This window comes from Parus major, chromosome 6 (genome assembly GCF_001522545.3).
Source record: "Parus major isolate Abel chromosome 6, Parus_major1.1, whole genome shotgun sequence".
Taxonomy (NCBI): Eukaryota; Metazoa; Chordata; class Aves; order Passeriformes; family Paridae; genus Parus; species Parus major.
Window position 1 is genome coordinate 14,899,149 of NC_031775.1, and position 27,397 is coordinate 14,926,545.

The following is a 27,397-nucleotide window of genomic DNA, read 5'->3' on the forward strand; positions in this document are numbered from 1 at the left end:
AATCTCCTCCTAAGACAACACAGCTCTTGCTGAAGAAGTAATACTCTATATGCCATGCATAGATTTTCACATGAAGCTTTGAAGATTTAAAAATAATATAGTGAGCACATGTAGCACATTTTCATTACATAAAACACCAGCATGTGACTTCACTGCATCTTGGAGAAGCACAAGCATGACAGTACCCAGAGGACAAGCATTAAGGCCTAAGTCCAACACCAGGTGTTACAGGTGCCTCCAGCTGCCCATCAGTGATCCCTTCCTTCTTTTCCTGGCTCCTGAATGGCTCTCTCATGTTTGAATACACTCCTGAAGGCCCCTTTTTGCATGTGAGCCTATAATTCATTTTCCAAACAATATTTTATATTCTTAGAGCTTCAAAGGAATAGCCTCACAACCATCTGTGAGTTCTTTCCAGAAGGTTTCTTCCTACCCCACCTGAAAACCCACAATTATTCAGTTAGCAAAATTTGCTATAAAACAGCAGCAGCATCTGTAGACTGAGGAGAGAAAGCTCCTGCCTCCCTCAGAAATTGGGGCCTGATGCCTCAGCCAGCTGCTTTTTTTTGTCCAGCACCAAATATCTCCCTGCCCCTAAGCCACCTGTCCCCTGGGGCAAAGCCTTCCAAGCCAGGAAGCACCTATGAGAATGAAGAAGTACCTCATTGCTTAAAATAGATGACAAAGGGAAACATACCTACAGTTCTGAAGAAAAAAATGTGAATCAACAGCCTGTGAAGTTATGAGTTCATAAAATCTGCTGTACATGCATTAGAAGCCTGAAGGTAACCGATGAGAGTGCGGCAGAGGGTACAGGATCAAATTAAAGGAAGTGTGAAATGCACCTACCAGACTGTGCAAGTAACAGGATAAATGACACTGCCCTGAAAGATAGGAATTCAAAAGGGCTGGCATGTCAGACTACCAGGAGGATTACACAATGCACCACTTTCCTCCAAGACATATCTGTGACAAGAAACAGGAGTGCTCTTGCCAGTCAGCCCAAATGACCCCTGCAGAAGGACTTGGCCTGCACCCAGGATGATTGGCAGTGCTGTCAGGGCATGGGGAAGCACAGCAGAACCAAGAGTGATGAGAGGAAACTCAAGTACTTGTTTAGTTCCCTGGGGAAGGTGAGCTGAGTACAAAGAAACTGAAGTCAGTTCTGGTTTGGCTGCTACTCAGATGTGCTGAAGGATGCTGGGGAGTGTTGACTGTCTCTAATTACTTCTGACAGCAATGTAAAAGCAAGCTGAGATATGCTGTCTCATAGGGCATCATCTCATCACTGTCATGAGGAGACTATCCACAAGTTTTGAATCTTGTCTCAAATACAAGGAACATAAGTTTCTAAGGGTAATGGTAACAGTTCTAACAAGTCCCTTATAAAAATCTTTTCCTCTTGTGAGTGCCAAGCATGCTACACAAATTAAAGAATTTGAAAAGAAACATAATCAAATTTCAGGGGTGAATGAGTTACTGAATGCTATTTTAGCAGCAGATACTTTTGTTGCAATTGGTGTCCGTGCACAAACCATTTTAAGAACAGTAAAGATTTACAGAAAGCTGTAAAGCTTATTTACATAAATGGAGTTTCATCATCACCCACTCCAAAGCAGGCTGGATTGGTTATGCTGACCTAATGTTTTCTTTATCATGGTTTGCATGAGGCTGGGAACACATGTCAGATTGTGGTTTAGTTTGCCCTTTCAGTATCCTGATGGGAGTCCTTTAAGATTCTAGTTTAATTTATGTAGAACCTGCAGTATCATAAAAACAGTTTCAGATACCTAAAATTCAAACAAAATCAAAATATTGCTAGTACTAGGAGCTTTGTGACACCCCAACTTAGCAAGAAAAAATTTCTGTAGGACATAGACCCCAATGTTTTTAGCAATATACCTTGCAAAATATTCCGAGATCCTGAGTTTTCCTTTCCAACAAGTAGAAGACAACAACTTTCATGTTTTCTCGCAGGAGCTAATTTTTTCCCTTATTTTGAAACTCATTCTTAGTCCTCTCCCGATATGAAAAAGGTGATTAGGTAAGTTCAGTAGTTTGTACTCTGTTCAGGATAGAAACCAAAATAATTTTTAAAAGGTTAGCCAGAGTCTTACAGCATGATTTCAAGAACTTTTCAGTTTTGCTAGCAAACAATTTCAAATTCAACATTGCATCATTTTCGGCTGTTGAAACAGACCAACTCTTACAATGTGGCCTACAACCAAACTGAAATATTTTAGTATACCTCTTTTACTGGTATGATACATCCTCTTCTTAAAGAAAGATAGAATTTAATGTTATAGACAACCTCAGGAAAGCAGCTGATTTAAAATCTATGTAGAATTATTCCTTTACAGAATTACTTGCTTTCACTGGCAGCCTTTTCTTCAAATGAAGAACAAACATTTGGTGTTGGCATATACTGACTGTGTTCAAGTTACTTGTCATTTTATTTGAATTCAAAACTAGCAAACATTCCTTACTAAGGTTGAAAGACTTTCTGTCTGATTCTAAAGAGAAACTCATGGTGATTTTTGTTACCAAATTTTCTACATTACTATATCCTGATATTCCAGGTCTCACTGATCTCACTGGCATTATGACATTGTTTTGAAAATAAAGCCAAATAATTTCTCTCATTGCTGATTAAGAAATTAAATACCCATCATGCAAACCTGGCACTCAGCAACAATTTCTGCCTGGGGAAGGTTTTAAACAAAGGATCCATACTAAGTGTCTTCTACAGCTGTCATTTGTCAGGACTGGAACCCAGGGGTAAGGCACAAACACATCCTGATCTTAAAACGGGAATTTCCCAATTCAGCTGATCCCTGCTCAGGTACAAGGCATCGAGAAGGTCACTGACATCTTCCCTCTCACCACCTGCAAACAGTGATCATCCAGTTTATAAACAGACAGCAAAAGGCCTGTAACTACCCAGAGCCCCGACAAGCACGAACTTACACTCGTCCTTCTGCCGCACCTGAGAGAGGCGAAGGCCGGCCGCTGCAGGCAGGGGAGGGCAGGCCCGGCGGGGTCAGGGCGCCTTCCCGCGGCAGCGGAGGTCATGCTCTCGCAGAGGAGCCGGGCGCTGGCGGCCCCGCGTGGCGGCGGCACCACAGACCCCACAAAGCCGCAGCCTCCCCAAAGCCGCCTCTGGCTCTCCGACCCAGCGGGGCGCGGCCGCCTCCCGAGGGCAAACCGGGACAGGCAGCCCCGCCCCCCCGGGACTACACTTCCCGTCGAGCCCTGCGCCGCAGTAGCGCTGTCTTCCCAGGAGGCTGCGCGGCGTCGTGCTCTGCCATTGGTCGGATTCGAAAAGAAGCCGCGGCCGGAGCGGAGCGCGAGCCCAGTGAGCGGCCGGGCCCGGGCAGGTGAGTGCGCGCCGGGCCCGGGGGGGTCTGTGGGGCTAAGCGGGGGTCAGCGGGCCTTCTCTGGTAGAAGGCTCGCTGTGGTTGTGATGAGGGGCTCGTGGGGTCAAGGAAGCGGTGTGGATGGTTTCTGTGGCGGAGGCCGCTCCACCTGGCTCCCCGAGCTGCCGTCCCGGTTACGCGGGAAGGGCTGTGGGGTGTGAGCAGTTTTCGGTGGAGCCTACGGGGTCTGGGTAACTCCTGCCCAGGGCTGTGCTGCCGCTAAATCTGTGGCGGTTGTGTCCCTTAAGAACAGGCTAATAGTGTAAAGCCTGGAAGTGAAAGGTTGAGATCTACAGAGAGGAAAGTTTCCATTTATTTTTTTCAGGTGTTAGGGTTTGTGTTTTAGCTTTTATGTAAGCTGCTAGCCTTACTGTGTGGTATGGAGCTCTTTCTATCTTTTGTTGTGCTGCCTGGCAGCACCAGGGGCTGTGTGTCTGCTGTGGCCGTGCTCTGCTGTGTGGGTCTCTGGGGGTCCCCTTCTTTTAGGGTGTTTATAGCTCTAAATTCTATTGCCACGGTTAGCAGGATTATAATAACGCATGCTAGGACACGAGTACTTTTTAGTGCCTGTAGCCGGACAGTATAGTTGTTCACACCAAAATAACTTCAGTATTTACAGAGCTATGTGACTCCAGGTGGAGGCAGATAAACAGTCCGCATTTTGGGCTTTGCGCCCTATAATGGTTTGAATTTCACTGTTCCGACCTCTGGGCTGTGTGAATACTTATAGTTCTGGCTTTGTGTACACATCTTAATGTTTGCCTTTTGCTTCTTAAGGAAAAAGATACAGAATGAGAGCATAATCTTGACAAATCACGCTTTAAGCTTAGCTTTAAAGCAACTTAAATGTCAGCCATCTAACAAATATGTTTTCGTTAAAGAACTGATAAGAGTTTTGCAGTGTGGCATTGTGTAGCTGATGAATAAGACTTCCAGATCGTGACGGCACAGGTATGTTTCTTTCCAGCCGGAGCTTATTCACAAGTCAGTCTTTGTTCAAGCCACAATGATACTTCAGGCCAAGTTTTTCCTGGTTTTCATACAGATGCTAGGCCAAAAAAAAATTAGATTAGAAGAAACCAAAATAAACATTGGTGCTTAGTTTATGTATTGCTTTATCTCATTTGCAGCCTGGTGAAATTTGTCGACCTGCTTGAAGTTGTGTCTGGCTTTTACAGCCTAGATAGGAAGACTGAGCCCTCAAGTGTTTTGACACTGAAATACAGACATATCTCAGATTTTTTGCTGGGAGAAATTGAAATGGGACTGCATTACAGGCAGGAGACCAACACTTCACCTGAGCAAAAGGGTTTTAACCCGTCTTACTCTGCCCATTTCTTTGATGAACACTGCATTCTCTCTATTAGTATTTAGTAAAACAATTTTTATGTTTTGCTGTAGCCTAGATATGCAATGCAGCACTAAAAGACCCTTGAATTGTGTCCAAAGCTTCAAAATGTAGGAAATCTTATGGTAATTGTCTGATTGCTGGATCCCTTGCTGCTATAGTTTATTAATAATCACCCAGCGGGTTACTTTAAACTTGATCTGTAAGAAAAACCTGCCACATCACATCTATACTATCACAGGAAAAACAAATAGGAGAGTAAAGTGTGGAACAAATATATTAGTATTTTAAAATAAAATTCCTTTTTTAAAGGTTATTTTGAAATTTGTCTACTATCAACACTGGATCATTTTACTTTTATTTTCTGTAGCAAATTTTCACTGCTCAATTAGTGCAATGTACAAAAATAAGTAAATTATGAATTGATAAATTAATTGCTGAGCTGTAAAATTACTAAAAAACAATACTTTAACTTGTACTCTAGACTTTTCTAATATACGAGTGCCCCTTTAATAGCTTAAAATTTTCTGTTAATCTTTGGAATGTCCCAGAACTGTGTCTTGTGTCAATCTATACTGTGTTATCTTAATAATACCAAGTATTTGTCAAGTACTGCAGAGATAACTGTGACGTTCTTTGTTACATGATCAGAGGCAACAAAATAGTTTTATTTTATCTTGCAGAATGGAACCAACTTTGGATAATGAAAAGTTTTACAGACCATCCTATATTGCTAGCATTGAGCCATCTCCAAGAGCAGGACCAGTAAGTGTAGAAGATATTAAAACAGACCTCTCCTCTGAATTTTCTTTGGTTTCTTCAGGCTCGGACACAAGCCAGGTAAGAAAACTTTACTGTTTGGATATTTATTTTTTAAAGCATAAGCTTAGTTCTTTCATAGATAAGAATAGTCAGAATTTTACAGAGAAGATGAAAAGCTTCTTTGGTTTTTTTTTAGTTTGAAATAGATGCATAGGATTTAGACAGAGTTGTGTGGCACAGCATTAATGACCTATTGAGCATATCAGTTTTCTGTGAATGAGGCCGATTGCCAGTTCATAGACTGTTTTTGTTGGCCTGAATGCAGTGTTTACATAAATCTGCGGCAAGATTAACTTACCACAGCAAGCTCTGCAGGTCCTTAAGCACTTGTAAAAGCTGATTCAGGGAAGTAGTTTTGATTCCCACGTTATCAAAGAAGTCTGTTCAGAACAGCCTGATGAAATAAAACCGTTTTCATGTGCTAATTGTCGAGAAAATAACCAAATTTCTAACTGTTTTAATTTTTTATTTTTTTTTTTAAGAGGAGCAGTTTGGAGTCTAAGGGACACATACAAGTTTGCCTACGTATCAGGCCATTCACATCACTGGAAAGAGAAAATGGATCACAGGTGTGACATTTATTTAGTTTAAAAACACTTGAAATTTATTTTGTGGGGTTTTTTTGTTTGTTTTTCCTGTGACCTGAGCTCTTCATAGTCTCTTCATGCCTGCATTGTTTGTTTCCTTTTAACAGGACTGTGTTTCACTTGAAGACTCAACAAACATTATACTGAAACCCCCCCAACACTATTTGAATCGACTGAGTGAAAAAGCTTCAGGACCAATGTTACAGAAGTTCACTTTCTCGCATGTAAATGACTTGCATTTAAATGTTTTTAAATTATTTCTGGTACAGGTTGTTTTAACTTCTATTATTGAATACCAAGCAAACTTTATTCTTTAACTTTATAGTTTTTAAGATTGTAAACTAACAGAATTTAAAAGATTCTTTAAAAGTCTCTAATAATTGCTCCAAATATGTAAATATTTCTTGGTGATACTCAGGTGTTTGGACCTGAAACAACCCAAGAGGAATTCTTTGAAGGTACCATGAAGCAACCAGTGCAGGATTTCCTAGATGGATATAATCGTCTTGTTTTTACATATGGTGTAACAAATGCTGGGAAAACTTACACTTTCCAAGGTAAAAGTCAAAATGAGTTCTTCTTACAACCACTTTCTTTATTTTTTTTTAAGTAAGGATTATTTCTAGTAGAAACATAACTTCTTCCTTCATTTAAAATGTAGTCTCTATCCATTTGCATCTCTTGAATATTAATAGTCTTCTAAAATCTCTTTCCATAATAAATTTAACTGCCAACAGTCACTACCTGAGTTAACCTAAACACAGTCATATTACTTTGTAAGGCTCTATAGTTTCAAAAAGGTATGTGTGATCTTACTACTTTTCTCCAAGTATCTTGTACCCCAGGAATGAGGGGGAGTTGGAAAAAATATATATTCTATATAACAGGTTTTGAAAAGTCTTAAGTCACTCCACACCAAACTAGCATTTTCTGGAGTTTTGTTATTACTATAAAGGTTATATTCGCAAATAAGAAATAATATTTGAGTATTTTAATTAATATAGATAGGGAATAAATATTTTGAAGCGTTTTAGTTATTATTCATATATTTCTGTCTTGGCTAGAGTTCCCAAGTTTAATAATAACCTAGGAAGCCTTGTCTCCTGGTTCACTATTTCTGTTCTGTTAAAGCTTCATATCCTTTGTGATCAGATGATGTATTTTAACAAATGAGGTGATTTGATTCACGTTGAAAATGTTTCTCCTATAATTAAATGACAAATCTCGATGCAATACCAGTTATTTTATACAAATAATAGAAGGACAATGAGTTGTGTCTCTTGAAAATGATCTTTATTGAAGAGACATTATCTTCTAAGCAATCTTCTGTTAGTTGGATTATAATTAAAGATTACTGCCAGAACTTCCAGTTATCATTTGTCTGGGGCAAGAATGGGATGTTCTCTTCTGTCCTAATGAAGGTAAATCACAAAACCCAAACAATTTCATGTGTGTACAGTCCCCTGAGCTTGATTAGTTGGGGGTATATTGTGTGAGGTTTCAAGAATTTTTGATTGACACTTTTTAGACTAGAAGCTTTTTTGTGGTATTATATTTTTAGGACTTTGTATCTATAACAGTATCATTGTATCTATAACAGTAGTTATAGATATAATACCATGAAAGTAGGCACAGCAGAATGTTGCCTATTGGGCACCATGATTTACTCTTCTGTGGTTGCACTTTAGCATTACATGGGAGCCTGTATTCAGTCAATGGCAAAGAACCGAAGTGAAGGATAAACCAGGTTTTTAGGACTTTTCCTTGCTCACCGGTGGCTGTTCCTGTGTTAGGTTGAGTTACAAATGGCATTGTACTAAAGAAAAAAGTATTAGAGAGGATACGAGGAGAACCAAATGTAATGTAAGAGTACTTAAGTTTAATGTGGTATACTAGCTAGGGGTATGAGTACCAACCTATTTTATCTAAGTTCTGACTTAGATGATGCAGCTAGTGCTCTGAGTATTAAATGCCCATCTGCCTCAAAAGCAAGAGAAATTATCACCCTGAGACAGGATAGTAGTTACTCTTTCACATTTCCCTTTTCTCTGGTTTAGAAATCAAATGTAAGTGAACCCTTTTTTAATCTAGCATTTGGATCCAGAAAGATCAAGTGTGCACTGAGGCTTTTATTTGACTCCTTGTCTTTTAGGTACAAAAGTAATATATTCAGAGAAAAGGGTCTGAGATAGGGAATGGAGTAAGTCTTTGCAAGGCTTCTACAAACTGTTTTGGAGGTTCTGTGGAATGAGTGCAGGACTGCAGCAGAGATCATTCATGAGTTTTATTTCAAGATTACTTCCTTGAGAGAGCGAAGGCAGTTTGAAACACAGTTGAAAAATTGCAAATATTTAAGAAATGTCTGTTGGTCGTGGGGTTTTTTTGTTTGTTTGTTTTTTATTTTCCCTTAAGGCTAAGCTTAAAATACTCCAGGAGTTTTTGTTTTATGTTATATCCATTACTGATACAGAGCATGAACTGTTCCTGAAAGCCAAATACTTTTCAAAACTCTTTTGATATTTGTCACCTTGAGAGTACAAAGAAAACTCCTTCATTGCTGTAAGTTGTCTTCAAACTCTTAATGTGTGCCTGGAGATTTATATTATCTTTCTGTCCTCATTTATCTGTATACCTTGTAGTAACTAGATTTTTCTTTTGTATGTTCTTTCAGGGACAGAAGATGATGTTGGTATTCTGCCAAGGACTATGGATATGTTGTTTAAAAGTATTCAAGGAAAGTTGTACACAGCAATGGATCTCAAGCCCTATCGATGTAGAGATTATATAAAACTGACTGAAAACCAAGTGAGAGAAGAAACTGCTATTAAAAATTCATTACTTCGTCTAATAAAAGAGGTAGAGGAGAATTTCTTTCTATATTGCTGAGTACCTGTGTCTTTAGATAGCTCCATATTCTTCATTTGCAGTAGGAAGAGACTGGGTGTATTTAACCATGGATGTGTCTATTTGCTGGCAGCCAACCATTCATATTAGCAGTAAAGTCAGCAGTTAGAGCTGATGGACCCTTTTCCTGGGGATTTTTGTCTTGTGGCTCAATACTTCATGGGCATGTAAACTCTAAGCTTTTTTTTTTTGGTGCCTCTAGCTTGGGAACCTGATAATTTATCCTTTGGGATTACTGGTGCGTAATAAGAACTGAATGTAAATAGTCCCTTCTTTATCTGCGAGAATGCTAGTAGGTCTGATCCTTTAAAGAACATACTGTCTTCCAGGATACTTGAAAGAAATTAATAGTTTTGAGGTTGTTGCCCTTTCAGTTGGATAAATATTCTAAAAAGAAGCAAAAATACGTTTGAAGCAGCAGATACAAAGCCAGTAGACTTAAAGGCTTGAATTAAAGATGGTTTTTGCTGGGCTTTTTTTCTTTTTGAGCAGTCCAGAAATACACTCCAGTTTTAGGAGCTGAGTGAAATTCTAAAGCTATTAAATTCAATTACAGTTATGTGGAATTTGTGTTTTGGGTAACCATGCCTTTTTCTTGGTGTCTTCTAATTCTGAAATAAGTGGAATAATGTAAAATAAAACTGAGCATATGCAAGGATTTGGAACTAGAAAGGTTTGGAGGTTTTTTGTGGGTTTTTTTATTACAAAAAGAATTGAGCTCTTCCATTGTGCTATGCTAGGTTGTAATAGCTAGTGTTGAAAGGAAAAAGGAACGTATTTGTTGCCTTGATTTTTATCTGTTGGTTAACTGGGCTCCAGTGTGGAAGGTAGGTGGCAGCAAAATTCTGTGACTCCACTTCAGAAGTGCAGGAGTAAGTTAAATCTAGCTCTGTCAGCCTTCAGAAGGGACTTCAAAAAAACCTTGTTTGTGTTTGAATGCACTTTCTGGTTTCTGAAGCTTTTTATGAGAACAACACCCAATTTTGACAGCAAATTTGTGGGCTTTGCATCTACTGCAACAGATGTTTGTGTGGGTGTTGTAGATGTGTAAAACCTAATACCTAAAATTTTTATTTGAAAAATTTATGAAATACACCCTTGACAGAAGACTAAAAAACCTGAACCAAACCATACCTGCTTTTTATTTCATATTAGTTCTCTTAAGTATACTTATTTCAGTAGATGGATTTCATTTATTTGAGCACTTCCACTTGCAGTTCTGTGTCTGAAAGAACCTAACTAACCAAAACTAAGAAGGAGAAGGGAGTTTATGTATGAAACTCCTAAGCTCTAGCAATAGTTACTTGGTTTACTTTTTTTTAATAGCAAAAGAAAATTGTCTTTCTCTTACTAAAACCTGGACTTCATTTCAACTGTATTATTTATTTCAAACAGGTGTCATGAAGCAATAAGTTGCTTATTTCAGTTGTTAAGTGAATGAATGTTCTTCATTTACCTCTATTTCCAAGGGTTAGCCAAGTAAGCTGGAAAAATATGGAATCCAATATTAGCAGAATACCAATAATAAAAGAATTCAGAGTTACCTGGATTTACCAGGTTAAGACTAATGTTTAAACTGCAACTAGACTCTTGAAATCATCCTCTTGAATCACCCTGTTTATGTGGGGGGTTCCTACCCCTCTAGTTTTCTGTGGCTATACTGTTTCCAAGTCAGCAAGCTGAAATGCTGTATTCTGGTGGGAATGGATGTTGAGTTCTGAAGGGAAGTGGAAGAGGTGAGTATGAGATAAGAACAACCCTGTCAATAGCAGTGTGTAGGTGCATTGAACTAGACCTGGTGTGTAACCAGAATCTTTCCATTGGTAAGTTGAAACCATTGCCGTATTCCCATCTACTAATACAATAGAGGTCTTAGAAATAGCTTGTACTGCAACAATATGTTAAGTTTGTTTTCTTTTCCAGGTAGACCACCAGATTAACACTAGCAACAAAGCACCTATGGATTCTATGGGTATGTTTTAAATAAAAGTTTTGCACTTAAAACTGGCAAATAAGCCTTCTTAAGGTCAATAACTGACTTCTGGCCTATGTTAATTAAATTACTTCTTGTCAGTTTCATATGCTTGTGAATTGGATCGTGAGCAAGTAATATGGGCAGCAAGCATAAGGATAAAATGGTTAGAAGAATATATGAGCAGGAATTAAATGAGCTGAAGTTATAGCAAAGAAAAGTAGTTCTACTTTTGCTGTGGATCCTGACTGGTTTTAGAGTACCTCTCTGTAATTACTTAATGAACTTAATTCTAGCATTTAAAAAAACTACGGAAATACTAGGTTTACTTTAAAAAGTCAAAATGAAGGTCTTGTCAGTTTAGTTTTGTCTTCTAAAAATGTTGAAGAGATTTGACTAATTCTAACCAAGCTTTATGTGGTTGATAGAACTTAAAAGTGGAAAAGGAAACAGTAAGCAGTATTTTAGGTTTTGAGAGTTTTTTAAAGGTTTGTTGTATCAATTTTTACTTATTAATTTTTAAATTAAATTCACTAGGTTTATATTGGTTTGTAATGTTTTGTACTTGGCAGACTTGGAAGATATCTCAAAAGACTCGGAACAATCTATCACAACTGCAAGAAATTACATCAAGTTTTCTGTTTGGGTTTCATTTTTTGAGATTTACAATGAATGTTTTTATGATCTACTGATTCCTATATCAAATGATAAGAAAAGAAAAACACTCCGCCTTGCACAAGATATCAAGGGATGTTCTTTTGTAAAAGGTGAATAGAATACATTGCAAATTGCCAAATGTCATTTGAAAAGTGGGTTTACCTGTAATGATGTTGAGATTAGAAATCTCAGTAACAGAATTACCTACACACATTAGTATCTCTACCTTTATAACTGTTTTAACTTTACTCTTGACTGGAACTGTTAAAAGCCTCTACACTCCACTGCCTTGATATTTCTTTGAAATGGGAGAAATATTGAAAACAACTGACAAATTTTTTAGTGGTTTGCTTTTTTCTATTTTCTTAAAGAGGCCAGTAGTTTTTAACATAATTAGCTCAACCATTTTTTAGATTTTTGTTTCTGGGGTTTTTTTTCAGTATTCTCTGTAGAGAAGCAGACTTCAGACTTATGGTCATCATATTGCAGGCAAAATTCTTCCAATTTTTTTCAGTTAAGTTGATGGCCTGGAAAGATAGCCATATGACTACCCCTTCTACTAGTAAAACTAGTATGTTTCTATGCCTCAAGTAAATGTAGCGTCCTTGCTCTGCATACATTATCCCCAAAATACTTATTTTGGTAACGTTATCTAAAAAATTATCATATTTCTTCTTCCTGAAGATCTGCAGTGGATTCAGATTTCTGACTCTAAAGAAGCTTTTAAACTTCTAAAACTGGGATTGAAACACCAGAGTATTGCAAGCACAAAACTAAATAGTAGTTCCAGCAGAAGGTAAGAAACATTTTGAATAGCATTGGCCATAGAATGGTGGGTGGGAGGAAGGAGAAAGTAAAACATGGCTTATGGTTGTTAGGAAGGGAAGAGACTTTAACAAGGTCTAGATTTCTAGGTTTCAGTTTTGGTGTCCTTAAGCAGCATGTGACACAATGGTTTAAGCCAAAGGGGTTCAATCCTTCAGTGGGATGAACATGTACTAAAACTCTCACAGTATTTTATCAAATACTAAACAAAAGCACTTAACTTTATTCCATCAAATTGTCTGAGGAAAAAGCAAAATACATGCTGCATAAATATCTCTGTAGAAGTTTGTATGGTTGTGTATGCTTAAAATGTATTGACAGATCAAACAATATTTCGAAGAGATGTTGTGGAGGCTAAAAATATTTTGAAAGTATTTATCTACTTTATCACCTCTCTGCTGATTTCAATTTCTCCTTTTAGTCACAGCATATTCACAGTTAAAGTACTAAAAATTGAAGATTCAGGAACACCAACAGTGACTCGAGTCAATGAGTAAGTTCAGAATAGTCTGTCTCTTGTCATACTGCAGTTGTCAATCACCTTCCATGTTGATGCGTTGGTACTGCACCCAGTTCTCACTGGCAGAGCCTCCTGCATGGATGGTGGCTTCCCACTTCCACCCTCATTCAGCCTCAAGCCATCAGGTGTCAATGCTGTTCTGTCTTGTCACCTCTGCTCAGCACGAGGTTTTGCCCGAACTACTTTACTCCTGAACTCATGCTAGTCGTCAGAAGGAAGAGGACGAGGTGTTGGGTGGCATGGAATGTGAAGTATGTTGGGCAAGTATTAGCAGAAAATAGCAGGAAAATTGATTAGGGAAACAAACTTGAGAGGGATAAGGAAAAGTGATCATTTTTAAAAGCAGACAATTTGTGCATCTTTAAGGTAAATACAGTGATTTTTCATTGTCTGCTTTCAGATTGTCATTATGTGATCTTGCTGGTTCTGAGAGATATACCAAAACCCGCAATGAGGGTGACAGATTGAAAGAGAGTGGGAACATAAATACCTCTCTCCTGACTCTAGGCAAGTGTATTAATGCACTCAAGAACTGTCAGCAGTCAAAGTAAGTCCTTCTTTGAAATGTCAAGTGGATGTGTTTTTTAGGTATTGCCTACAATGTAGAAAAGCTATTGTTTAAAATACACAATAGTAACTCTTAAATTTTTGGTAGAAGATAATATATAGATTTAATGTCTATACTGTAGTCTTGTTGATGTACCAAAGTTATCTGTAAACTTGCCTTGTTTTGCTTTTTAATTAAATCACTTAAATTGTAACATCCTTTAAACATGCTGTTGTTTATGTTAGTGATTTTACTTACTTGTTCTGAGCTTGGCTTATCAAACAAACTTTGGAATAAATTTTAAACACCCTTGTCACTAGCGCCATAGTAAAAGTGAAACTTTGAAGTCTTCAGGCTGAATAGTTCTTACACTGACTGGAATTTACTAAACTTCTGATCATCTTCATCTTTTAAAGGTTGCAGCAGCATGTACCCTTTCGGGAAAGTAAGTTAACTCATTTTCTTCAAGGATTTTTCAGTGGAAAGGGGAAGGTGTACATGATAGTAAACATCAGCAAATGTGCATCAGCATATGAGGAAACACTCAATGTGCTAAAGTTCTCAGCCATTGCACAAAAAGTAAGTGTGTTGTAGTCTATCTTGTTGATCAGTAACTTCGATTTGCTTTAAAGTGTAGGTTCTCTTACTTTTAGGAATATGGATATAGTTACTGGATTTTTGTCTCATACTGCAATTCTATTTCTGTTACACTGGATTGAGCTTTATCTCCTACAGCTTTTAAAAAGACTTAATTGGTATTTTTTGTTTTCTTTGGAGTGTGGGGGTGGAAGCATCTACTGAAAATTTGTAATTCCTATGAAACATCTAGCCTAATAAGAAACTTATTGTATTTGGGAGAATTTCCCTGAGATCTGGATAGATTTATTCTGCAGATACAACATGCTCTCACTTCTAGCTGTCCCATATACTACTGCTATCTTAACTTGGAATATTGCTCATCTGAAGTACTGATAAAATAGATTGAGCACCATAGAGTGTGAAAGGTCATCTTTATGTTCACAAAGGCTTCAGTGGGAAGGTGGAGGCAGAGTCAGTAGGAGTAAGCACAGTGATGTAACTTTGGCCAAGTTAGAAGATGTAAGTGTGGAGGATCAGTGCTGTAGCTTTAATGGAAGCTATGAAAGTTTTGTTGACAGTTAAGCCTATGCCTTTGGAATTTGGGCAGGTTAAGTACAATGCCCAAAGGAGCAGACTGTAGTGATTATAGAGCTGTTAAAGAAATAGATTTTATGTAATGCAACTGGAAACTCAAAGTACAGGAAATGGACAGTCTGTTGCTGCCCCTTGTAGGTTATCCAGTCAGTGAAACTTGGTGTTCCTGGGATCCAAAGAAGCTAGGCTATAAGGTGGCAACTTTGTACTCTCGCCGGAAACTGGTCTAAGTAGTGACTCTGAACAAAGGATAGATAAGCTGGGAGAGTCCTCTGCTCAGGAGACCTACTGGAGAATGTAGCAGGTCTTCAAAGTGCCAATGGAGCTTTAAAAAATACCAATAACTTTTTGTTCTTGACTTTTCTGGGTAGGTTTTAGTTATGGACACATCTATTCTTCCCCAAGATCAGTCATTTAGCCAGAAATTGGCAGGAGAATCGTCACTGCTTAATGTCAATAAACTGCCAATCCCAAGGAAGAGAGCTACGATCCTATGGGACAGAACCTTGGAAGATGTGTTTGAAGATGAAGATGCTGAGATGGAGGAACAGCCCAGTACGTCAAGAGAAGAAGCAGTGCAGGAAAATGAAGGAAATGAAGTTGTTATTGCGAAAGAAAAATATACGGTATCTGCCAGGGCTACTTAAAGAATTAGTATAGCATGGAGCCTTGAAGCAATGTATTCTCATTTCCTCCATATAATTTTTTTTTTTTCCCCCCCTCTCTCTTCTCTCCTCATTGCCTTATTCTACCTAAATCCAGTGTTTGGAACTACAAGTGGGATTACTTATGCCTTGGTTCTTATTGTGGGAAAATTACAGAAGGTGTCAAAGTATAAACTGAGCACTTAGAATTGTAGATTTGGCTTTCTCTTCTTTTGGTATCCTATGGTCAATACACAGAAGATACTACCTATTTTTTAGCAATACAAGATTGTTCCTTTGTTATTTTATGCACAAGAAAACTCTGGACACTGTTCTTTAAGCAACAGTGACTTTAGTCGCTTCTGGGGAAGACAAGGAGTAGGGGAACAGAGGACTAGAGACCATTTAGTGGGGGTTTCATTAATACCCAAAAAGAGGTATCTGGAGAAACAAGACCAAATTCTGTGGATCTTAAGCCTATCTTTATAACAAAAATTCTAAAAGTTATCTTTAAATTTGGTGTTCTTTGGAAATATACACTCTGTGCAAACCTGTGTTGGTACCAAACAGGTAGTGTAATTACTCATAAATCCTTCTGTTTATGAATAAGCTAATAAAAGAACTGGAAAAACTTTCCAGCTGCAGAGTTAAGTGCTGTAGTGTTTGAGGACTCACTCGTGGGAAAGTGTTTCTTTATGAAAAGTATAATATTAATTGTGATTCTAGATGCTGGTGAATCTGGTAGAAGAGCTGAAGAACAGACTTATTACTGAAAAGAAAAATAAGTTACTGCTGGAAATAAAAATTCGTGAAGAAGTGATACAAGAATTTTCTCAATATTTTGCTGATCGAGAAATGGATTTCAAGTAAGTTGGCTTTAAATGGATTTAAAGTCGCTTGTTAAGAAAGTGAAAGTAAATTTACATATTTCTTAAATCTCTCTTGGTTTTAAGAGACCACAATCTAGCTAGATCTGATCTTCTACTGTATCAATTAATGGGTTGGTTTCTGTTTGGATTATGAGCTCAAGAAAAATGCTCTTTAGAAAAGGCTTTGATTTTTCTGTGGGATGGGTAGGAATGTGTGTGTATAATTTGTAAGCAGTGTTTTTTTCATGTAGAACTCTTTCTAAGGGAAGAGCTGCTTTGGTAAGTTGTAGAAAGAATGACATTCGTAAATCAAAAATGCTTTTTGTTAAATGCTGTCCATAATCTGTGTATTTGTATCCCTCTTATTCTGGTGTCTGTGAAATATACTTCTGGTTTAGGGTAGCAGCCTTGTTTTATGTATTGTTTTGTTGTGCCAAAATAAAGAAGACATCATCTTTGTGTATAGGCAACTGTGCTGATAACTGTTTAGCTTCTCTCATGGCTAGCTTTTTTCTGACTTGTTTTTTTCTACTCTAGAGAGTGCCTTTCTCAAGAACGAGCACAGCTTGAAGAAAATTCTGAAAAACGCCTGGAAATCTTCAAGGAACTTGTAAATAATTACACTAAAAATGCAGATGAAAAAACTAAATCACAAGATCGGCCTTGCAATGATCAATCTGGACCTCTGGTATATTTATCTGTCTGCCCCAAATGTCCCTTTTACTAACTACCTGTTACAGTCATTTTCTCAAGAAATGCCAAGGATGGTTTCAAGGAATTGCACACAATTATAAATAACTGTGTCCTTGGCAAGATATATTTATCTTATTTAAGAGATGAGGTTGCTGAGCCTTGGGATTCAGGAATTTTGAGGGTTTTCTTCATTTCTCCAGCAGAAAGTGACAATTATTCCATGAAAAGAAATTGGGGGGAAATCTGCAGTTTTTTATGCTATAAAATCTATTGCATTTAGTGCCTATTTAAAATCTTTGAGGCTGACTTCTTAGGCCCCACCCATGGACTCTACTGGAGTAGTCACAGAGACTTCTCTCTTAGGGCAGTAGTGTTTAAAATTGAAGCAGTGAGAAGTATTCATCCACTTAAGCCATACCTAGACTCTTGAATCTGTCTCTTGAGAGTTTGAAATCCTTTTTTTTTAAAAAAACAGAAGCAATATGTAAAGTCAGTCTTTTGGGTATAACAGTATGATAAGTTACCATGGACTTATTTGACCCCACAGACTTTTCCTGCCATATGAAAATTTCAGATGTATTCCTTCCAAAACAGTTTGCTTGCTCTGTTCATTCAATATTCTCATTGGTTTAAAGTAGGCTAACCTTTATAGTAAATTTAGAGGGGATGATTTTGTGGAGATATAAGGGGTAATGTTGGGTCATTAAATGATTTAAAAATAATGTAGCTCTAGCTCGATACTGGAAACTGGCGTGTGAAGGTAGACAGAAACTGGCAATCAGTACATATGAGCCCACAAGATGGTCTTAAAGTCAGGATTATAACTGTATTTACATATTAGAATTCCTAACAATCTTTCATATTGTCTGTAGAAATAATGGCTTTTGTGCAATTATTTCCCATTTCTGAATTAATATAAATTCTTTCAGAATGAAGACAACAACACAGACACAGGTGCCTACATTGATTTTGGGGGTGTTATTGATTCTCTGCAAAATGATATCACTGATATCAAAAATCAGGCAGAAGCAGCACATCAGTACATTGTATCCTTAGAGGACGCACAGGAAACTATAGGTTACCTTGAAAAACAGCTGGCAAAAGTAACTGCTGAACTAGTTGAGTCCAAGGAAGAGCTGGAAAAGAAAACCAAAGGTAAGCTGGGTCTAAGTGTGATGTGAAAGATGAAGAAAAAGAAATGACTGAGTACTGTGAAATAAGAATAATTAAAGAATAATAATCTCATTGAGTGAGATTGTGTAACCAAATCATATGTGTAATGGTGGCAATCCCTTGTTTTGTGTATGTTCAGGTTAAACAATTCTATGTGCCTAAGATGAAACTTAAAATTGTCAATTGCAGACTTAAGAATTGTGGCATAAAACATCAAAGTTAGTGATTTCCTTGTTTTGTAATCTCTGTACTTTACATTTTGCTGATGCAGTGTTTTCAGGCTTCATGTGGAACTTTGATGGAGGAAAAACTAGCAGCACCTCATAATGATCTCAAGCAGAGGTGATATGATCTGTATTTTGAATGGGTTGCAAGGCTCAATTGTCCAGTTCAGAAGACGTAAACAACTTTTGAAATGTTCTTGTATAAGTCAACTGGAAAATAAATGTATTTAAAAACTACTGAAGTACCAGAAGATGCAAAGACATGGATTATTGAGTAAACTGTGATGGCTGATTATGTGATGTAGGCTTTTTTCCTGTTACAGGTTTTGAAACACAGAGGATTAAATTGGATGAGTCTGCTGAGCAACTTAAAGCAGCAACTGAGGTAACTTTCTCAAAAAAAACTTAGGCAAAAGTATTTGCTTTAATACAAAATTCCAGTAACTTGAAATGCTATTAGATTAGTTTTTTTTTTATATCAGGCATAGTTTAACTGATCTTGCTTGTAAATGCATGGTAGCGTTCAATTTAACACTAAACTTTCTTTTACTTTTTCAAGAAAATGAATATACAAAATGAAAGGATTCAAGAACTGATAGACATTGTGAAGCAAAAAGATGAAACTATTATGAGACTACAAGTTCAGATAACCAGTTCAGAAGAAACCATTAAAGACTATGTAAGTCTTAGACATCTTAATTGTCTTTATACAAAAAAATCTTAATATATGCTTATAATGGACTTGACTTTGGAAAACTGGATTTTTTTTTTTAAATAATTGCTATTTACTTCAAGTGATAGCAGGCCAGTTGGCATTGACACTAAAGCCACAGCAAAATGTTAGCAGGGGTGTGTGTAAGTAATGAGACTTTTGGAAGTAATGATCTGAAGTTATTATTGGAGGACTCTAGATGAGACTCTGAAGAGCCATTAGAAAAAAAAAAACACCTCAAAATGTGTGGACTTGAAGCAGTGGGAATAGAGGAAGTGCATCACTATCTGAATAAGAGGAAGAAAATGAGGTTTTGCTGCAACAAAAGGTCAATTTTAGTTGAAGTTAGAATTTAAGAATGTAAAAAAAGGTAATAATTGTGTAAGTTGGGGGGAAAAAAAAACTTCACTGACTTTTCCTCTGACAACCCCTATGCACCTTCCCCATTTTTTAAAAATATTTGTATAGAAAAAGCTACTAAGCCTTTTAAGTGCTTTAAGCATTCAATTTGTACAACTTCAAAGCAATTGATTCTATTTTAATACAGGAGAACACTTTGACTACCATTAATAGAAAATTAGCAGAAAAGAACTCTAATGAAGAGGTTGAAAGCAGCCAGTTCAAGGACTGTGAGGGAACTGTATTGGAAGTGGGAAGAAAACGGTGCTTGGAAATTAAGTGTACTGCAGAAGAAGAGCCACCCACAAAGAAAGGTACAATTTCTACCATCACTCAACAGGGGGTCTTCAAAAAAAGCTTGATTACTATTCCAGAACAGAAGAAAAAAGCTGGGAAGCATAAAATTTATGCTCTGAGGAGGAAATCTGCTATGTTAAACTGTAAAAGGAAGTAACTGTTCTCTAAATATAATCTCTTTTGCAAAGGGCCCTATATCATTTACTCCTAAAAGATTTAAATAAAAGTTAGTTTTTTAGACTCTTTCATTTCTGATGCTTTTTCTTATCTGTGTATGTACCTGCATACCCAGCTGTAGTTCTTAGGCAATTTCTTAATAGTTGTGCTAAATTTTGTGATGCTGGACTTCTGAGAAAGTTGCATGTCCTGCTCAAGTTTTTAAAAATTGCCTAAGCAAGCATCAAAGGTGTCAATGACTTACTGCATGATTGAACAATTAGTATGTGCTGGGAACCTTGACATTTCATTCTGCATGCATGCTGTGAACACACCAGCTCTGGTCAAGGTTACAATGCTGGCAAAGGAGAAAAATTAAGCTTTCCACTTGAATGGGAGTAAAATTAAGTCCACAAATGGTGTGTTTTATACAACTCTCATGCTTGGACTTTTAGTCTTTTTGCTGTTCTTGGTTTATCTGTGAGCTTATCAGGTGAATAAAATCTATTAATAAGTGAAACTGAACTAAATGGGACTTGTGCAAAATGGTATGTGTAAGAGCCATCTGCCTCTCACTTGACTTTAGAACCCAGCTTGGCTTTGGTATCTCAAAGAATATGGAAAGCATGTGCAAAAGGAAGATGAGAAGCCTTTCCTTTCTGTAAAACAATTATCAAACTCACATGATCACAGAACAAGGATACAGTGAATAAGCTGAATGTTGGACTATCATTCATTACATTGTGCAGTGAAAGAGCAAGGGGATTGCTGTAGTTAGAGTAGTTTTAAGTTTTTGGTGTAGAGAGTTCTAGTAAATGTGGTAACATCAGCCTGGTGTCCAGGCACTAGTGGGGCTCCCCAGAACTCTATAACAGGCCCTCTTCTCTTCAACATCTTCATAAACAGCTTGGATTTACGACCCAAAACTATCCTAAGTCTTCCAGTCATGATAGCTGTTGACTCCCTTGAAGGCTAGGAAGCCCTGCAGAGATAGATAGACGAATTACAGAGCTGGGCAGCCACCAACCTTTGAAGTTAACTAATACAAGTTTGTAACCCTGGATTTAAGTACAGACTGGGGTGTGAGAGGCTGGAGAGTTACCCTGCTCTTGTTGATTCTTGAGGGTCCCTTCCAACTCAGGATCTTCTATGATGCCATTAACAAAGCACTTCATGCAGAAAGTATTAAACTTCTGATGTTTGCTGCCCTAGAAGGTGGGAGAGGCAGATAATTCTCAGATTGCAGGCATAGTTAGATAAGCTAACAGCCAACAGCTGCATGGATGGATACTGAAAGACTTAAGCAGGGTTATATTGTCTCAATTCTTCAGTGTCAAGAAAGGTCCATAGAAAATGGCTAGGCCTGCCAGTAGCAGCAAAAGGAGGTAAAAATATTAGGCTAGGTCAGGTGATGCTGTGTCATCCAGTAGGGCATTTCTGTTTGTACAACTTTAAGTGTCATTTGAAGCCAAGAATAGGGACTTTGACAAACCATGTGTTAAGACACCTCAGCACCTCTCACTTTCAGTGAAGCTCGCAAAACTCCAGTCCAGCGAGAGGAATATACAGAATTTTGTCTGATCTGTTTTCTTAGGACTATGCAACTGGGCTTTCAGAGAAAATCATTACCAAATCCGAAATTTTTAATCTTGTAGGATTTAAAAATATGATCTTATATGCTACAGTAAGGCTGCTGTTGTGGTTGAGCTAGCAGAAGCACTTGATGTATCTCATAATAGGAAAGCTATGGACAAGCAGGAGGAAAGTGTCCTGTTGACTTTCAAAAACCAAAACACTGTTGCTCATGCTTCAGAATGGCCTTTTGTTAGTGATTCAAGTTGACTACACAACTTGTTGGATTTGTTCAGAGGATGTTTCCATGCAGTACACCTCTGCTTAATAGTCCCAAAGTGAAATGACTGCTTAACTCTACCTTACTGTAGCTGCAGCACTCACGAGAATCCATAGTATCTCCCTTAGTACATAGTTGTGATAATCCAGCCCTCAGAGATAGTGAGCCTTGATTCAATATAGCATGCCGGTTACTAAAGAGACACAATGGGATTCTAAAACACTTGTGTGAAATATAGCTGGAGTCAGTTTTGTGAGGGGATGAAATACATGTGATTTTAGTTAAAATGGCTCATTACTTTGGGAAAACAGTCTTAATAAAACATGGAAATTTTGGTTTGGAATGACATGTTATAAATCTTTCTTGGAGAACTTTACATGTAACATATTAGGTGTAGGCATTAGTAGTTATGCTTTTATCTAGTTTAGAAACCTATTGAATATAGAACAGAGGAAGGTTCCAAACACAAAGAAAAAAAAAACAAACAAAAAACTTTTGCTGGATTTTGAGCTTTGTTTTTAAAGTAAGGTATTGTAAAGCATGCATAATACTTCTCAGACAGGTGTATGACATCATTGCTGCCCTAAATGGAGGATGGGTAATTGCTGGCTCTATTTAAAGGGACTGTTGAATCAGTGGAGGTGGAAACTGGTTATCACTGAATGTTACTTAGCTCATAGGTGTTGCAAATACTACTGAAATTAGCTAATTTTTCTGCTAGTGGAGCAGAATAGAAGGTTGGAATAGAACTGTAACAAACATTTTTTTAAGTCTTCTGAACACCTCTTTCTGTGAATTATGCCTAGAATCCCAAGAGGAATTTTAGTGTATATAAAATGTCTCAGAGGGTTCTAACAACTTCAAGACTCTAAAATGCTATGAGAGTGTGGCTTTTAGGTGGTGCTAGTTTTCCACACAGCATTTACAATTTGGTGGTGCTAATGACTTGTTGCTTTTGATTAGCTTGAGCCATATGGGGATTTATTTGGTCATGATGTTGTTTTTGCTTTGTTTTTAGGAGATAAGAGAGAGAGCTGGGAAAACTATTGTCTTGATCTAAAGAGAACTAGTAATTCTGAGACCGACATGGAAATATTAGCACTGAAGGAAAGAACTAAAACCTTGGAAGGTCAGATAGCTGCACTTGAAGAACAATGCCAAGGAGAAAAGAACGAAAAAGAAGAGTTAAATCAGCAGATAGCAAACTTGCATCTCAAACTCTCTGCTTCTGAAGAAAAGGTTTCTGGCTTAAGTGAAGAACTTCAACAATGTCAAGCTAAATATCGGGAGACTGTTTCTGAATTGGACAAACAGAAAACTATAAATAAGGAGCAAGAAGAAAAAATTATTCAGCTAAATAATGAAGTAACATGTGCTAAGCAAAATATAATTGACAAAGTGTCACAAATTAAAACAATGCAGTCCCAGGTAGATGAATTGTATAAATGTCACTCAGAATCTGATGCTGTGGATATCGATTTAGTTAATGTAAAGGATTCCTTAGACCCTCAAAAGGATGAACCAGAGACAGCTCAAATGAGTCCTTTGTCCATGCAGTTCCAAACTGCTTCTACAGCAGATCTGAGACAGGAGAGTTCCTTTCACCGAAGTATTGAAAGCATTTGGGAAGAATGCAAAATTATGATTAAGGCTTCCTCACAAAAAAGTCATCGGATTCAACAATTACTCCAACAAGTTGAAGACTTAAAGAAGAGGCTTCATGATAGTGAGAATTGCAATAATAAACTAAAAATAAAATTAAATGATATTAGAGATCATCAATCTGTAAAGGAAAATGATCTTATGAATCAGTTACAAGAGCAAATGCAGAAGAAAACCCAGAGTTTTGAAGAACAGGCTGCAGAAAATCAGAGAGTAATTGCAGAGCTTCAGGAGAAAGTTACCAGCTATGAGGGAGAAATAAGAGATTTTGAATGCCTATTGGAGGCTTTTAGGACTAAAGATGACAGGATGAAAGAGTTAGAAGAAGAACTAAAAGAAAAAGAATCTACTGTTTTAAATCTAGAAAGTAATACAGTAGCTCTGCAAGAGAAATGTACCAGTGCAGACAAAAAACTGAAAGAACTCAGTGACCAAGAAGCAAATTTGAAGGATGAAGTTGTGCAGTTGATGAACAGTTTGGAAACCATGAAACATGCTCTTCAGGAAAAGGAGAAAAAGGAGTATGAGCAAATACAGTCCATAGAACTGTAAGTAAATAAGATTATTCGTAACCCTTTAAGAATAAAATTAAGTTAATACTCCCTTATGTCAGCATCAGTTTATTTTGACATACCACATTTGCATGTTTATAAACTTGATTACCTAAACTGCTTCTTTGAGAAGTTTCTATACACTACTTGAATTTTATGTTCGGTTATTCTGCTGGCTAGGTTTTTCTCACCTGTCTGTAAAGTCTTTCAAAAATATACATCTCAATCATGTGGAACTATTGTGCAGAGAAACAGGAGGAAACAATGAAATTAATTATTTGGTGATTTCTAATAGTTTTGTTGCAGACCCTTTCTGAGAGAAATGACACAGTGCAATATTATATCCTTAACTTGTATAAAAGTAGGACATGTTTTCTTGGGAAAGGACTGAATGGTAAAAGGAAAGGAAGAAAGCAGGGAGAGGGGGGAAGCCCAGGGAGTAACAGATGGTTTTGCTAGCAGCTATTCTAGGTGAAAAATCTACTATAAGACTTGAAGAAATAATGAGTGTAGAGCGTAGAACTCTCCTCAGCACCCTCTACTTTTTAAATCTGTAAGAAACAAGAGATGATGTGCATGAGAGATGATATTTGCTATATGGTAAGGAAATTGTAATTGTGTAAGGAAATATGCAATTACATAGCCTTTCTCCTGGCCATGGTTTCTTTAGTGCCATATCTGTGGGTACTGCACATACTCCAAAGTACAGTTTAGCATAAAGGTCTGATGATCCCCAACCCTGTGCTAGTGAAGCTTTGAAAGGATTTCTTTTTGGGAGGCTTTGAATGGTGGTATCATTTAGGAGACCTGAAAAACATTCCTTTAATTAGTTTAAAAGTCCAAGATGTCTTACTGGAAGCTCTTTGAAATAAATGTGATTTCTTAAAAATAAACCCATCTTTACTTTTTAGAACTTGTGATGGCAGGATTTATTGCAATATTATTGGGGTGGGGTTTTTTTCACTTTTCTTTTTATTCATCTTGATACTTACAAGATCTGGGATGTAGTTATCAACTTTAAACTTATTTTAACCCTGGGCTTTTCTAATTTGTAAGGTCACCTAATGATAAAAGTGGTTGCTGTGCTTAATTTCAGAAGTGAATCTGTGCATTTTGTTACTATATGCTCATACTGATAGATATTGAAAATCCAAATGTAAAATTATAAAGCTTGTCATTGATCTGATAGAGCTGAGACTCTATTTGCAAATAAAACCTGAAAAGAGTCTGAGCTAATATGCAAGACTAATGCTATTTATGTTGCTTAATTTCTAACCCAAGGCTACATAAAGATCTTTCTGAAAGCTCTACCCTTGTACAAAGTTTGAAAAAAGATTTGCAGAGGAAAGAGGAAGAACACACAGATTTGAAAGAGAAATTTTCTGATGCCAAGAAACAAATTCAGCAAGTACAAAAAGAGGTTGGTAACCTTAGGGAAAATGTTTCTTCTAAAAGTTTGGGCTTCTGTTACTAAAACCTGGTTTTGCAAATCTCAATCTATGGATATTAAAAGAGATTCATAATAAGGTTATTTTGAGTGATAAATTTAGAGTATTTTTACTTGCACACTACCATCCCCTGAAACTTGATGAAGATGCTATCAAAAATTTAGTTCAAATAAAGATAGTTGTTTATCTAGATAACTTAGACAGATTGTAAAAGGCTTATAAATAAATGTAAGTTTTGCTTGCTGTCTTGTTGCAGGTGTGTACAATGCAAACTCAGGAGAAATCCCTGAGGAAACAAATTAATGAACTCGAGAAAATTAAAAAGCAGTTTAGTGAAGAATTAGAGTTCAAACAGCGCACAATCCTGCAACTTAAAAAGGTATTTTATTTTATCAAATTTTAACTGCTCTTAATTTTTTTTTAACTAATCTACTAATGAGGCAAGTTTTCCAAGCAACTGGAGAAAGCTTACAGAAGCTGGGGTAAAAATAAGAGTAGCCACCTGAAACTAGTTTTAACAGATGAATGAAAAATGTTTAAACAAATTTTCATGCAAGACTTATTTAAAACAATTTGACATATGGTCTAGTAAATAAATACTTAATACCTGCAGAGTTTCTGATTAGTGACACTTAGATGTGTTAGTAGGAATGTCTCTTTTTTATTTTTTAAACAGCTGAAATGCTTTATACTATATGAAGAACTTACTCATTGGGACTATTTGTCTTAAATGCTTTAGTTATTATTTATTAAATTCAAAATGGAAATATTAATTTCTAGCATACGTATTTGTTTCATTCAGCATGTTTTAATTTCTTTAATTTGCTTTCAATGTGATATTTAGGAGCAGTTGAATAAAGAAAAGCTGGAAGAAATCTCCAAACAGTATGAGAAAACACAGAAAGGTCAGAAAAAACTATTATTTCAGAAAGAACTAATATTATTTTTTGTGTGTGAGCAATGACAACATAATGATTACATCATGAGTGATCACGTCAATAACAAATTTGGAGAGTGTTGTATATTTATGAGTACCAAGACATTCTAACCTGGACATGAAAATGTCAGTCAGAAAGTAATTTTTATTGAATTGTTATTAGATATATTTGTAAGGAAAGAAACAGTCTCAGGTTAAGAAATGTAAGCAGAGAAATTATTTGTGCTAGCATACACAACAGTGTGCTAGTTCATGCTTTTGTGAAAGTGGACAACTAAAATAAAACCAAGTAAATCTCAGTATTGACTAAATGAACACTAAGTTTCTGCAGATTTGATGAACATTTAGCAGTTGAACAGTACTTAGTTTCCTATAGCAGTACAAGCCAAAATCTGGTATTTAACACCAAAACACACATCTAAGTTAAACTGGTGAGAATAGAATCACTTAAAAATTTGGAATGTGGATAGTTTAATACAGATGCTCTATTTCCTTGTAATAGAGCTTTTGATCTGAGGGAATGGAGAAATGACTTTAACTAAAGCAGTTTGGAAGTGAATGGTGGCAACTAGGAGGAGGCTCATCTATAAATTAATTTTCAAATTTTCAGATCTGTGTGCAAAGGAAAAAATAATTGCAGATATGCGGATGACATTAGAAGAACAAGAACAGACTCAGATTGAACAAGATCAAGTGCTTGAAGCCAAATTAGAAGAGACCAACAGATTAGTTTTGGGTAATCTCTTCATGGAAAGGGAGGAGGGAAGGAAAATTGCTTTGAATGTGTACTGTGATAGCTGCTTTACATTTCTGGTATTACTTATCAATTGCTATTTACTATTGCTACATTACTAATTGATATAAGGTATTACTTTTATTTATAAATAGCAATTTCCTAAAAGACTTCTGTTGTCTCTGATCAAAGCTGATAAATCCAAGCAACTTTAGTAGAAGGATGGGAACATGTTCAAATACATATTTAAAGTTATACATGATGTAAACTCATTTT

At 36.8% G+C, this 27,397-nt stretch overlaps 2 protein-coding genes across 11 annotated transcripts in view; one reads left to right on the forward strand and one right to left on the reverse strand.

The window, feature by feature from the left end:
* PANK1 (pantothenate kinase 1) overlaps window positions 1–3,125 on the reverse strand; it is a 43,990-nt gene extending 40,865 nt beyond the window's left edge. The window contains exons 1-3 of one of the 3 annotated variants that reach the window (XM_015633051.3): window positions 2,968–3,125; window positions 2,679–2,886; window positions 1,903–2,065 (exon numbers count right to left, since the gene is read on the reverse strand). In XM_015633051.3, coding sequence (XP_015488537.1) covers window positions 1,903–1,965 — 63 coding nt within the window. In that variant the 5' untranslated portion in view covers window positions 1,966–2,065; window positions 2,679–2,886; window positions 2,968–3,125. The remainder of the gene's footprint in view (window positions 1–1,902; window positions 2,066–2,678; window positions 2,887–2,967) is intronic. The other 2 variants (XM_015633052.3, XM_033515680.1) reach the window with 2 other exon arrangements.
* Window positions 3,126–3,317: 192 nt separating this feature from the next.
* Window positions 3,318–27,397, forward strand: part of KIF20B (kinesin family member 20B) — a 33,170-nt gene continuing 9,090 nt past the window's right edge. For 2 of the 8 annotated variants that reach the window (XM_033515710.1, XM_015633789.3), the window contains exons 1-25: window positions 3,321–3,377; window positions 4,298–4,367; window positions 5,448–5,604; window positions 6,069–6,155; window positions 6,281–6,397; window positions 6,592–6,730; window positions 8,845–9,029; window positions 11,001–11,049; window positions 11,622–11,816; window positions 12,391–12,502; window positions 12,953–13,024; window positions 13,452–13,598; window positions 14,015–14,177; window positions 15,143–15,397; window positions 16,142–16,281; window positions 16,822–16,972; window positions 17,907–18,132; window positions 18,698–18,759; window positions 18,934–19,053; window positions 19,634–19,799; window positions 22,809–24,000; window positions 25,285–25,423; window positions 25,708–25,830; window positions 26,296–26,356; window positions 26,999–27,124. In XM_033515710.1, coding sequence (XP_033371601.1) covers window positions 5,449–5,604; window positions 6,069–6,155; window positions 6,281–6,397; window positions 6,592–6,730; window positions 8,845–9,029; window positions 11,001–11,049; window positions 11,622–11,816; window positions 12,391–12,502; window positions 12,953–13,024; window positions 13,452–13,598; window positions 14,015–14,177; window positions 15,143–15,397; window positions 16,142–16,281; window positions 16,822–16,972; window positions 17,907–18,132; window positions 18,698–18,759; window positions 18,934–19,053; window positions 19,634–19,799; window positions 22,809–24,000; window positions 25,285–25,423; window positions 25,708–25,830; window positions 26,296–26,356; window positions 26,999–27,124 — 4,183 coding nt within the window. In that variant the 5' untranslated portion in view covers window positions 3,321–3,377; window positions 4,298–4,367; window position 5,448. Of the gene's footprint in view, window positions 3,378–4,297; window positions 4,368–5,447; window positions 5,605–6,068; window positions 6,156–6,280; window positions 6,398–6,591; window positions 6,731–8,441; window positions 8,733–8,844; window positions 9,030–11,000; window positions 11,050–11,621; window positions 11,817–12,390; window positions 12,503–12,952; window positions 13,025–13,451; window positions 13,599–14,014; window positions 14,178–15,142; window positions 15,398–16,141; window positions 16,282–16,821; window positions 16,973–17,906; window positions 18,133–18,697; window positions 18,760–18,933; window positions 19,054–19,633; window positions 19,800–22,808; window positions 24,001–25,284; window positions 25,424–25,707; window positions 25,831–26,295; window positions 26,357–26,998; window positions 27,125–27,397 lie in introns of those variants that run through there. The other 6 variants (XM_015633786.3, XM_015633788.3, XR_004498123.1 and 3 more) reach the window with 5 other exon arrangements.